General features: G+C 35.5%; 1 protein-coding gene across 1 annotated transcript in view; it reads left to right on the forward strand.

The window, feature by feature from the left end:
• The window catches only part of FANK1 (fibronectin type III and ankyrin repeat domains 1), a 39,830-nt gene that overhangs the window by 4,757 nt on the left and 22,850 nt on the right, over positions 1-12,223 (forward strand). Inside the window, exons 2-4 of the mRNA XM_034436439.3 lie at positions 1,695-1,866; positions 5,158-5,282; positions 9,425-9,506. Of these exons, the coding sequence (XP_034292330.1) occupies positions 1,695-1,866; positions 5,158-5,282; positions 9,425-9,506 (379 nt within the window). The remainder of the gene's footprint in view (positions 1-1,694; positions 1,867-5,157; positions 5,283-9,424; positions 9,507-12,223) is intronic.

Raw genomic sequence — 12,223 nt, forward strand, 5'->3', positions numbered from 1 at the left:
TGATTGATCTACATACACATTGGCAAGAAGAATTGAATACTCCACTCCCCTTTCTCCGGTCACTATAGCTAGATTGGTTTTACGATTTATGTAGTGATGATATCCTCTAAGACAAAAATTAAAGGATCAACTTATCTGTGGATGGACTTATGCATGAGTATATATGAGAAATACAGATACTTTTAAAAAGTGTTACTATAATACTGGTGGATAAGCCCATCCCAGATAAGCCAAACCCAATATTTGAGATTGATTTTGGCACCTAAAATTCTTGGCTTAAACATGAGTCTATACAGTATATACAATATATACTAAATATTCACTATATGTATGTAGGTAACTTTGCATGCTTGGTATTAGTTACTACACATAATACTACTAGGTATTACGTATTACTACACATAATGTTAATCTCAATTTCCTTAGTATAGTAGATAACATTTTGCTGAATTGAAATCTTTCTAATGCCAACTATTTTTATTATGTTTTCATTTCTTTCTTTCGATAATTCTATTTTTTTGTCTCCAAGCCACATCCAGACATTTTTGTCTTTCTAACTGATAATTGCTAAGTTTGGGGTGTTATTTGGCAGGTGTTTATCTGTTTTAACTTTAAAATACCAAAGCACTTTAGCTTCTTCATTTTCTATTATTTTCTATTTTGTGGTCCCACCAGATTTTGCTTGCAAGCAAATGTTATTTCTTGCAGATTCTACTGCAGTCTTTTTGCAGTTAATTTAAGTGATCCACTGTTTCTTCAACTTTTTTGCAGAAGTGCTATCTGTCTTTCCCACATCTGGCTTTATATCTGTGTGTTTTTAAAGTTTGGTCTTGGAAAGAACATTTTTGGAACTAATACTGTGTTTCCCCGAAAATAAGACCTTGTCTTATATTTTTTTGAATCCTGAAATAAGTGCTTGGCCTTATTGTCATGCGCTCAAAAGCCCGATTGGGCTTATTATCAGGGGATGTCTTCTTTTTGGGGAAACGGTACTACAGTAAATTACAGATTAGTTTAATAATCTATGGTTCAGGCAGAAAATTAATGTTTATATGATTATGGTATTTATTAGTTCTAGGAGTGTTTTTTTTTTCTTATTTTATCTTAGGAATCATATTTTATCTTTTCAGAACTCATATAAGCCTTGTTAACCTTATATATAGCAATTAATTTTGTATTCTTTGTCAGTGTATAGGGAACTTAACCATTGCTAGTCCATTATATTTCTGGGTTTGTACTTTGTTTCTTAGAAAATATGGGAAATAGAAAATATATTATTTTAATCTGATGTACTAATTTATTATATTACAAATAATAAATTAGAGGGAATTGTGTTTGAAACCAGGATAAGAACATTAGGTGAAAATTCAATATGCCTCAGCCTATCTTTTTCGTCCCCTACAATAACCTAGTAGTATATTTAGATTTTGAGGGGATGTTGTCTGCTGGACAATAATAATAATAGCATGAAATTCTGTCCCTGTTGGCACTCAAATAAAAAGCTAAAACTCTTTTTAAAAGGTTTAAAAGCATAAGGCATTTTGAACCAACAACAATCTGTTCTGCTGCTATTTTATATTGCTTTTACTGATTTACTGTCATTTATTTTAATTTATACTTTGATTTTTTCAGTTCTTGGAACTTGTTTGTATATATTGTCATACTAAAATAATTTTGATGTGGTTCATTTGTAGGAAGGCATTCTATAGTAAAGCCACCGCCTCCAGTTGTAGGCCATGTGAGCCATCATAATATTGAACTGAGTTGGAACTTGGAAGAACAACGAAAAGGTCCTCAAGAGCAATGGCTAAAATTTTCAGTTGAAGGAGAAGACCCTAAGTTGCATAAATATGGTCTGATTTATACGTAAGTTCAATTCTACCATTTTATTTCTACAAGAAAAATAAAAGTCTGAGCATACAAGACTAATTCAACTAACATAACTCCCAGGTCAGTTTCTGAAATCAATTATTAGATGTAGTTTTAATGTTTCTAGAATACAGTGTTCAGTTATTTGGATTGTAGAACTCTTGCCACTATTTTTTATGTAACTCAGTGGAATATTGGAAATGAAATGTAATAACAGATGGATCAAATACTATCAAGGGGTTTATTACATGGGAATGTGCAATCATCCCTTTTACTTTCTTTCTTATTTTGGTATAACTAAGTTCTTACACCATTGTACTGTTAGTCTATCTCTTCATCTGTACCCAATCTTTTCACTTACATAACAACTGTAGATAGCTTACAACAACTTAATACAAAATATTAAAAAATGACAGTACTATCAATATAATTAAAATCAATTAACAGTTAAGAGGACCAAATTTGCGTTTTTACAATTTTCCTAAATACTGGAATCAAATACATATCGTCCTGTGGTGAAACATTCATAGTCTTCAAAAGACCACATAGAGAAGGATTTTGCACATATACTAGTTATTGCTACAATGATTCTTCAGAAGTGCTTTTCCAATAGAAGATAATATTTGTAATTCAGGATTGAACTGTAGGGTCCTTGGTGCTCTCTGAACTTGGTGGTTTTCTTGCAGACATGTCATTGCTGGTGCATTGATTATGTTGCCTAGTTTGGTAATGAAACGTCTGCAAGAAAAACACCAAGCTCGGAGACCATCAAGGAGCCCTCATGAATTTTTATTATTGGATTTCATCTACAGGATGAAGGAATGAATCCTAACATTCTGTGGAACACAATTTAAATTCTAATGGAGAGAATGGAGAGAGGTTGCCTTTTGCTTCTCTGCCTTGAAGTGGAGCAACTATTGGCTGTTGCTATAACTATAATCTTTTTTTGAGAAATTTTGACTTCTACAGCAAACAGAAAACAATCCATGTGTTTCAGACAGATGCAAAGATTAACCAATCCAACCCTAATACTAGTCCAAGCCACAGAGCAGGAGTGTCAAACTTGCTGCCCATGGGCCAGATGCATCAAGCACTAGCCATGCCCACGCCCGGTTTAGCGAAGGGGGAAAACATTGCAATATGTCACGTGATGATGCTGTGACAACATGAGTTTGACACCTCTGTCATAGAGAATTCAATATATGGTTGGGTTTTTTTGCAAAGAAAGATGAAAATTGCTCTGACTATTCCAACCTATTTACTCTAACATCTTAATGGAGAAGATATTCCAGAAAATGGTAAACTACTGCCATTGTGTTTGTGTAAGTGCAGTGGAGGCAGAGAAATAAAATCTTTTTGCTGCATTTGCTACTGTTGATTTTGAATACAGATGAGTCTTACAGTATGTAGATCCCAAATTAGTGGGCAAATTGACCCATTTTAGAGATCCTTGACTTAGGCTGTAACTCTCTACCTCCTTTAGTTACCTAGAAAATCAAGTTGCTGATTTAGCTCTGCTAGAAGGAAAATATATAGAAGTTATTGTATCAACTACCTGGGCCATCTCTCTGTTCCACAGTTCAGCCAGAGTTTGAACAGTATCACTAACAGATCAGATGAGAAATTCTTTAAGCCCATTCAGAAAATTATTCAAGTCCTTCAGGTATATGGTCAGACTATTTCAATCAATCAATAATATTTATTTGGCCAATGACTAGCAAAAGAACAAGATGAACAGATGTTTTAATGCAGATGTTGAAGACTTCCAGGACAATAACTCTTAATAGTTCACTGCCACTCAAAAGATTACTTTGGCTGGCTTGGGAAGAGATTGTTGTGCAGCAGGTGAACAGTAGATAAATAATACCAGCATACTGTAGCAAGTCCTGGAATCATGGTTGCAAACACTGAGATTTCTAGATAGTTGAGTAGAACTTCTAGTTAATGAGATAACTAGAATCCTAACCTCAGAGCTAGCTTGTTGCATTATGGGTTACTTTAGAAGAGAATACTGAGACAGATTAACTCCTCCCTCTTTTAATCAGACTTTATCTAGACACTATTTTCAGCCAGGGTTAAATTTGGATAATAGATGCTTTATGAACAAGCAACCTGACATTAAAAAACAGATCCTTTAGACTAGAGACTAACACGTTGGCCCACTCTATGAACTTCCTTAATGGCTACCCAAAGATGCTTTCCTCTTTGAAGTTGCTCTTTTAATGATTTCACATAAAAGCATCATTCCTTTTAAACATGGATAGATAATGAAATCTTTGCAAAAATTGCTTCAGCAGAGCAGACCTTCATTGGTTCTGGTTCCTTCTTTTGTTTCTCTGAAGTTTGATTAAATTTGAGGAACAAATGTTTCACAGTTATAGTTGATACTATAATGAATCTAGAGACAATGTTCATATTTCTTAATATCACCTATTTTCTACATTTGGAAATTTATCATACTGAAGGAAAGTGGGAGAGAGTATGTAGTTATTTTGCCCTAACTGCTGTTACTTGCTTTGTTTTAAATTACAATGGGTTGGGCTTTTTTTTTTCTTTTTTTTTTGGGGGGAAGATTCTTTGGAGAATTTTTCACTAGGTGGCAGAATTAGACCGTTTCAGTATTCCCTTTTACATCATTTATCAAACTAGCCATCTTACACCATCAACAGTATTTTAAATTTTAAATTATTCTGAAAGATCTAGGAAACAGTTTTATAAAGATTTTTATTAAATGAAGCAGTAGCACACGGCTGTTTTGGTGGTATTCCGGTCTTAGTCTAATCCTAGTGCACACCATTAGAATAATCAGCCTTGTCTTTTCATCCTTGAAAATATGTTGTAAGTGTATATCTGATGACACTTCTGTAGATATTCTAATTCTTGTTTTCAAAGCTGTTCAGTTCTTGTATCTCTGATGTAGGTTTTTTACATCTGCATAGTTTAAATATTTATGCAAGAATGGGTTTATTCTGCATCTATCTTGCAGTAATCACATGATAACATCGTATATATATATGTATGTATGTATGTATGTATGTATGTATGTATATATATATGTAATTGATGCATAATAAAGCAAAATAATATGTATTTAAAATGGATTCACTTTTACCACAAAATGAATTTTTCCTTCGGCAGCATTGACATTTACAGGTATTAAATATCAGACATGCTTAGTGATTAACAAAGCTAATATATTGTTGAAATTTGTAGAGAATTACCTTTAAATATGAATTATTGTGTAAAAGTATAGAAAGTAATTAAAAAACTAAATTACTTCCTTTTTAGGGGATATGCCCGACAGCATGTTGTGGAAGGTCTTGAACCTAGAACAACGTACAGATTTCGACTTAAAGTCACAGATCCTAAAGGAGAATCTGTTTATAGTTCACCTATTTGTGTAACTACAACAAGTAAGGTCACAATATGTTAATAAAATGTTAAGCAAACAATGTAGAAATATATGCAAAATGAAAACAGCATTAGAAGGAAAGCAGAAACTCATTCATTAAAATAAAGATTTAACAGATTAACAGAGTTGGAAGGGACCTTATAGGTCATCTAGCCCAACCCCCCGCTCAAGCAGGAGACCCTACACCATTTTTGACAAATAGCAGTCCAATCTTTTCTTGAAAGGTGATTGTTCTCACTGTCAGAAAGTTCTCATTTCTAGGTTGAATCTCTCCTTGGTCAGTTTCCATCCATTATTCCTTGTCTGGCCTTCAGGTGCTTTGGAAAAGAGCTTGACCCCCTCCTCTCTGTGGCAGCCCCTCAAAAATTGGAAGATGGCTATCATGTCTCCCCTGGCCCTTCTCTTCACTAGACTAGCCATGCCCAGTTCCTGTAACCGTTCTTCATATGTTTTAGTCTCCAGTCCCCTAATCATCCTGCTTGCTCTCCTCTGCACTTTTTCTAGAGTTTCAACATCTTTTTTATAGTGTGGTGACCAAAACTGGATGCAGTACTCGAGGTGTGGTCTTACTAGGCTTTATAGAGTGGTATTAGTACCTCACCTGATCTTGATTGTATCCCTCTGTTAATGCAATTTAGCATTGCGTTGGTTTTTTTAGCTGCCACTGCAGACTGCTGGCTCATAGTTAGCTGATTGTCCACTAAGACTCCAAGATCCCTCTCACAGTCACTGCTGTTAAGCCTGGTTTCCCCCAGTTTATATGTGTGCTTTTGGTTTTTCTTACCTAAGTGTAAGACTTCACTTTTCTCTACGTTGAATTTCATTTTGTTAGATAGGGCTCAGTGTTCAAGTCTGTCAAGATCCATCTGGATCTTGAGCCTATCTTCTAGGGTGTTAGCTATTCCTGCCAGCTTAGTATCATCTGCAAATTTGGTGAGTTCCCCTTCTATTCCCTCATCTAACTCGTTTATGAAGATGTTGATGAGTACTGGGCCTAAGACAGAATCTTGTGGCACCCCACTGCTTACTTCTCTCCATGTAGACTTAGACCCATTAAGGACTACTCATTGAGTACGGTTTGTCAGCCAGTTGCAAATCCATCTGGTGGTGATGGATCTATCCCACTTTTTTCTAGCTTACGAAGAAGTAGGTTGTGGTCTACTTTGTCGAATGCCTTGCTGAAGTCTAAGTATATTATGTCCACAGTATTTTGCTGGTCTACTAATTTAGTCACTATGTTGAAGAATGAAATATGATTGGTTTGGCATGATCTGTTTTTAACAAACCTGTGCTGACTGTTAATTATTACTTTACTCGTTTGTAGGTGTTGGCAGATCTGTTTTTTTTTTATTATCTTTTCCAGTATCTTCCCGGGTATTGATGTTAGGCTGATCTGTAGTTCAGCCTAACTGTAGTTTCCTGGGTCTGTTTTTTTCCCCTTTTTTTGAAGATGGGAACAACATCAGCTCTTTTCCAGTCCTCTGGTAGTTCCCTGGTGTTCCAGGATTTTTGAAAGATGTGGTGCAATGGCTCTGAGTACAAGATATAGTATATAGATATAGTACTGCTCTCATTTAAGCAGTTTCCTATTAGGGCTATATTTTAGACTTATTTTGTATTTGCCATTCCTTATTATTATTTGATCTTTATCTTTATTTTTTTTCATATTATTCAAACATTTAGACCCCCTCCTCCCCCATCAAAAATAAGAAATGTTTATTTGTCCTCTCTATCCAGACTTTCAGCAGTTCCAAGAAAATTTTACAACCATTTGCATTCTGATTCAGGTTGACCTTGAGGGTGCAGAAATCCCCAAGGAGCCTCAACACTCTTGAGAGCTAATGACCCACCTTCAAAATGCTAACAAACAGATGACTGCAAGGAATATAAATCCTTCCATTCCCAGCTTTCAGTCAGAACTGAGGATGTTTCTCGGATGAGAAGCGAAATGTCTTTAAGAAAAAACAAAGCAAACCCAGTTGCCTTTTGAAAAAGCACCTTTGAGACAACCATGACCTGGATAACTGAGAATCTCCATGGACCTTCTTTCTTAGCTTAACTTGTACCTTGCATATAAGCGGTTCATGTTTTGATCCATAGTCAGTAGCTGGTCATGTCTTTGATGCTATAATTTTGATCCTCTACCTCAGTCAGTTTGATTTGTATTTAGCCCATCTTATGATGTCCATGTACAGTATAAGAGGCCTTGTTTTGATTGTTTGAAAACAATATTAACTATAAAGAAGTCAGTGGAGTAGGATAAATTGATAAGGCAGTCTACTTCTTCATTTTAGTTTCCTAAGCCATTCAGTCCTTGAAACCTGGCATGCACACCATTTTGTTAAGTTTTGTTCTGAAGATGATCTAATTAACAATGACATTCACCAATGCAAGAAAGGCCTTTAATTGCTCAAATGTTATCATGGGGTTCTTTGAGACCTCCCAGAGTCTTGTTCTTGATGTGATCTTGTTTGGATGGTCATTCATAGGGAAGGTAACAGTGGTGTTAAATTGCCCTCATTTGTAAGCAATCTGCCTAACATTGGACTGATGGAGCCCCAACTTTTTGCAAATAATTTGTAACCTTTCCACAACTGCCTTCAGAAATTCCCTTTGTTTGAGCCATGACACACTTCCACAACCTGTGTGGTGGAATTTAGACTTCGATAGTGAATATCCAGAATTCTTTAAATGACAAGCTCCCACGTTCACATCAGATTATCTTCCCACTGATTGAAACACCTGACTCTCATTTCTCCTTCAAATGAACTGATAGTTATGGAGCAGGGGTGTCAAACTCGATTTCATTGAGGGCTGCATCAGGATTGTGTTTGAGCTTGGGGAGGCCAGGGGGGCATGGCCAAAGTGGGTGTGGCCAGCTCATCATCACTCGTGCAGGGGAGCGCCTGTGGTGGCCTGAACATTCTGCTAGCGAAAACAGGCTCCTGCAACAGCTTCCTGCAACCCTCTGCCAATGAAAATGGAGCTTGGAATGGCCACGGGCGGCCCTCCCAAGCTCTGTTTTTGCTGCCACAGGCACCGCGGGCCAGTCCTTTGCTGTTTCTAGGGTGGCCCTGTAGGCCAGATCTAAGCACCCCGCTGGCCGGCCCCGGACCCTTTGAGTTTGATACTCCTGTTCTAGAGGTTTGCATATTTTTCTACACACAAATACGTAGCATTAGATCATTTTCTTCAGTAAATAAATGAACAATATTGTGTTTTGACTCTTTTGTAACCACTTGTTTCTGGTGCTCCATGCTGGCCTGACTAGGTGCCTTCTGGTTTCAGACCCTGTTCTCGCTCAATCTCTTCATGCTAAATCAGGCAACTTAATGTGAATAAACGATCTCCTTCCAGCCATATTAGCTTGTCCAGATAACCATACCATTTTTTGCAGTTTCATTGTGCCACACTTTCCTATCTGTCTCATACTGAGCCCCATATTAACAAATTGGAGCCATATTTCTATCTGTAAAGCCTACCTACCTGGATTAATGAGACCTCATAGCCTGATTAGAATAAAGGTGCATTGCTGCATAATAAAGAACAATTCAAATATTTTTAAAATTTTAACTGTCCAGTGCTTTTGTGAATATTATTCATACAATTATTATTAATTTCTCCATACTGTAGTTAGGATGGCAGAAAAAAAACCTGATTAGTTAAGCACTTGACTAACTTTGCTTTTAAATAGTTTTGATTGATACTTGGATGGAAGTTCATTAGGAAATAGAGGTGTTGAGGGCTTGAATTGGAAATCAAAAACATTCCAAAAGGTAGCATTAGCAAACCACTTCTATGTTATTGTCAGGAAAACTGAAGGGTTCTCTTTGTGTAAATATCCAGAGTCTAACTGGACTTGAGAGAACCTTTACCTACTGTAAAACCCTTAGACATCTCATGAGATGAAATTTGGGCTAGAGATTTTTCTAGCTCATAATTTCAAAATAATGTTCTTGCATTTTCTAGTAGAAGACTTTGAGGTTATCTTTTAAACAATTCCTTTGTCAATAAAACAGGAACTTCTAAAGATATCCAAATGCTGTATTGAAACACATGAAAGTTAATAAATTATATTTGAGATTTTTAATGATTGACAAAAACACATAGTATATATATTTTAACCTCCTTTCTTTTCTTTAGGTGAACCAATGAGTGGAGATCAGCTCCACCGTGCTGTAAGCAGGAATGATTTAGAGGATGTTATTCTTATTCTTCAAGGAAGGTAAGAAAGAATTCACACTTTATAACACACACACACACACACACACACGCATGCACACACATGTATGTGTATATGTATGTGTGTGTGTGTATGTATACATATGTATGTATGTATGCATGTATACATGTATACATGTATATATATATATTGTGTGTATGTGTGATAATTAAAGAAAATAATGAAAACTGCATGGGCTTCTAAATATTGTACCACATTTATTTTAAACCTAATAACAAATTTCTAATATGAGTTATCATTGTGTCATACCAATTGAATATATATGATTTGTATAATGGAACATTCTCATAACATTGGCCTGGATCCAGCAATGTTTCAGGTATTCAAAGACAATGCATCGTCAGTAATGTGTTCTGCTAAAAAAGAGTTTCCTCCAATAGAGCAACAGTATGAAAAGATATAATGGTGTCAGGCTCAACTCCTATAAATGCAAGACGCAGGACTCCAATTTCAGCATGGTGCAGTTAATGATTAGACTACTATAAGAGATTAGTAGCCTATTTTGCTTCTCAGCCAGTACAGAGATGCCAATAGAGTGTGCAATCTGTGCGTATTAGGAAATGGAGCTGGGTTTCCTCTGAACATTTTAAATGTGTGTAATGATGGAATTGGAAGTTATATAGTGCATAGGAAAGGAATGTCATATAGAACAGAAGTAGGACAAACTTGAATCAGAGCACTTATTGCATTGGTGTTATAAGCCTCCTAAATCATTGATCAGTTTCTGCAAGAGAGTAGAGATGAGAAGAAAATTGGAGCATAGCAGCACTCTGGGGAGAATATCAAAAAGACCTTATATATATTCTGGTGTGGGAGAAAAAGTTATCATAAACACTGCAATTCAATAGGGGAAGTAGGGAGAAGAGTTCAAAGATCTTGACTAACCAATTCTGCACCACTGTTCGTCATGGTGGATGTTTGTTTTTAAAGAAAATTTCAAAGATAATTGTAGCATTAGGCTGAGAGACATAGCCTGTGTATGTGTTAATACATGCAATACTGTCTGTCATTCACGCATGGCATGAAGGAAGATAATATATTGCTAAGATCTATTTGTGCTAGTCAATTATCTTCTGGAAATCTGTTTGGTTCTAGATTGCCATTGGGTCTTGCAGTACGTTTTTGCTGTCTGTGCTGAACAATAGTGGCACTTATTTGGAAAGAAGTTTAGTTTGGGGTCCCATTCATGTATTATTTCTAGAAGTCATAATTTGAAAGTATTTTGGCAGTTGGACTTCTGAAAAAACAGAAATATTTATATCTGAATCAACTTGAATTTGAATAAATTTGAATCAACTGAGAAGGAGCAAACTTACTTGCTTGCTCTCTTGGAATCTGTTGAGAAACAGTTACTAAATAATAGATTGTAGACCACATTGGCCACCAGTTTTAGAAAACAAGATTACATCTATCATAAAAGTCTGAAGAGCAGCAAAACCCCTCATAAGAAGTTTTCACTGTCTAGCCTATTTAAAAGATACCCAGACTGGTGGGCTCCTCTCTCAGGAGGTTTATTCACTTGTATAAATAATAACCACCATATCCTAGTTTGATGGAAGATGACAATCGTAATTTCTATATACAAAAAAGGGAATGAAGATGATCCTAACAATTATAGATCCTTCAGTCTTTTGTGGCTAAATATATGCCAGATTATTCTTGAAATGAGCAACTTGTCATATATTTTATTCTGTTATATATATGTCCTTATTATTGATCTGTATTTTATACTCTGATATGTCCTGATGGCTAATCAAATTAATAATTATCACCACCACAACTGTTTCTAGTGGGGATTAAGCAATTGCCAAATTAGGAATAAAATGAAGCAGTATGAAAGTAGTGGAATTAGATGGTTACAGAAGCAGGGAAAACCTGGACTAGTAGAATGACGAATGAGTAACTGCACTGACATAATTGATATAGTAGTAGGGAGAAGAATAGAGCAAGAACAAATAGATCTAATTCTTTAAAAAATAACACAGGGAATGGCTTCACCTCTGTCTGAAAAAGATATAGTATTGATTACTATATACAGTAGATCAGAAGTGGAAATCTAGGTCCTCCAGATATTGCAGTTTTTAGCATCTTCAGAATTTGAGGTTTTAACTGAAGTTGATGAACACCTATTTAACAGTGTCTGAGGGGTAGAGATTTTCCACATTTCAGTATAAATTTAAGAAAACAAATTTTTAACCTTTAGGCACATTGGAGATCAAATTGTTCAATATTTGGTACTCTTTGGATAATATGTCATTGTGAAGATGGAAAAACTGATCAGTGACTTAGTTCAGAGCTTTCCAAGCTTCTTGATATTCTGCAACCTTAATATTTCAATAATGTTTTCACTGTCCCAGATATCCCAGATATCTAGATGCCCCTGTGAATTTGATCAGTAACCCAGGGTACCACAGTACATAGTTTTGAAGCTATAGACTTAGTTATTATTAGGTACTAGAAATATAAAATTCCTGGATATGTTCTGTTGGAATCTAATTTTGGCATCCATCAGACTTTTGTTGACTAGAACTACATTTTGCATCAAATTAAACATTTCTGGTTAATCATTAATGGGATTAGTCATAATTAATAGTCATTGATTAATCATAAATGATTAGTTAATCACAAATGGGAGAAAAATACTGTTCTGACAGTTCTGAAAGTACTGCACAAGTAGTGATAAATATATTGAAAAATTA

Source organism: Pantherophis guttatus, chromosome 6 (genome assembly GCF_059756535.1).
Source record: "Pantherophis guttatus breed Tessera chromosome 6, ASM5975653v1, whole genome shotgun sequence".
Classification (NCBI taxonomy): domain Eukaryota; kingdom Metazoa; phylum Chordata; class Lepidosauria; order Squamata; family Colubridae; genus Pantherophis; species Pantherophis guttatus.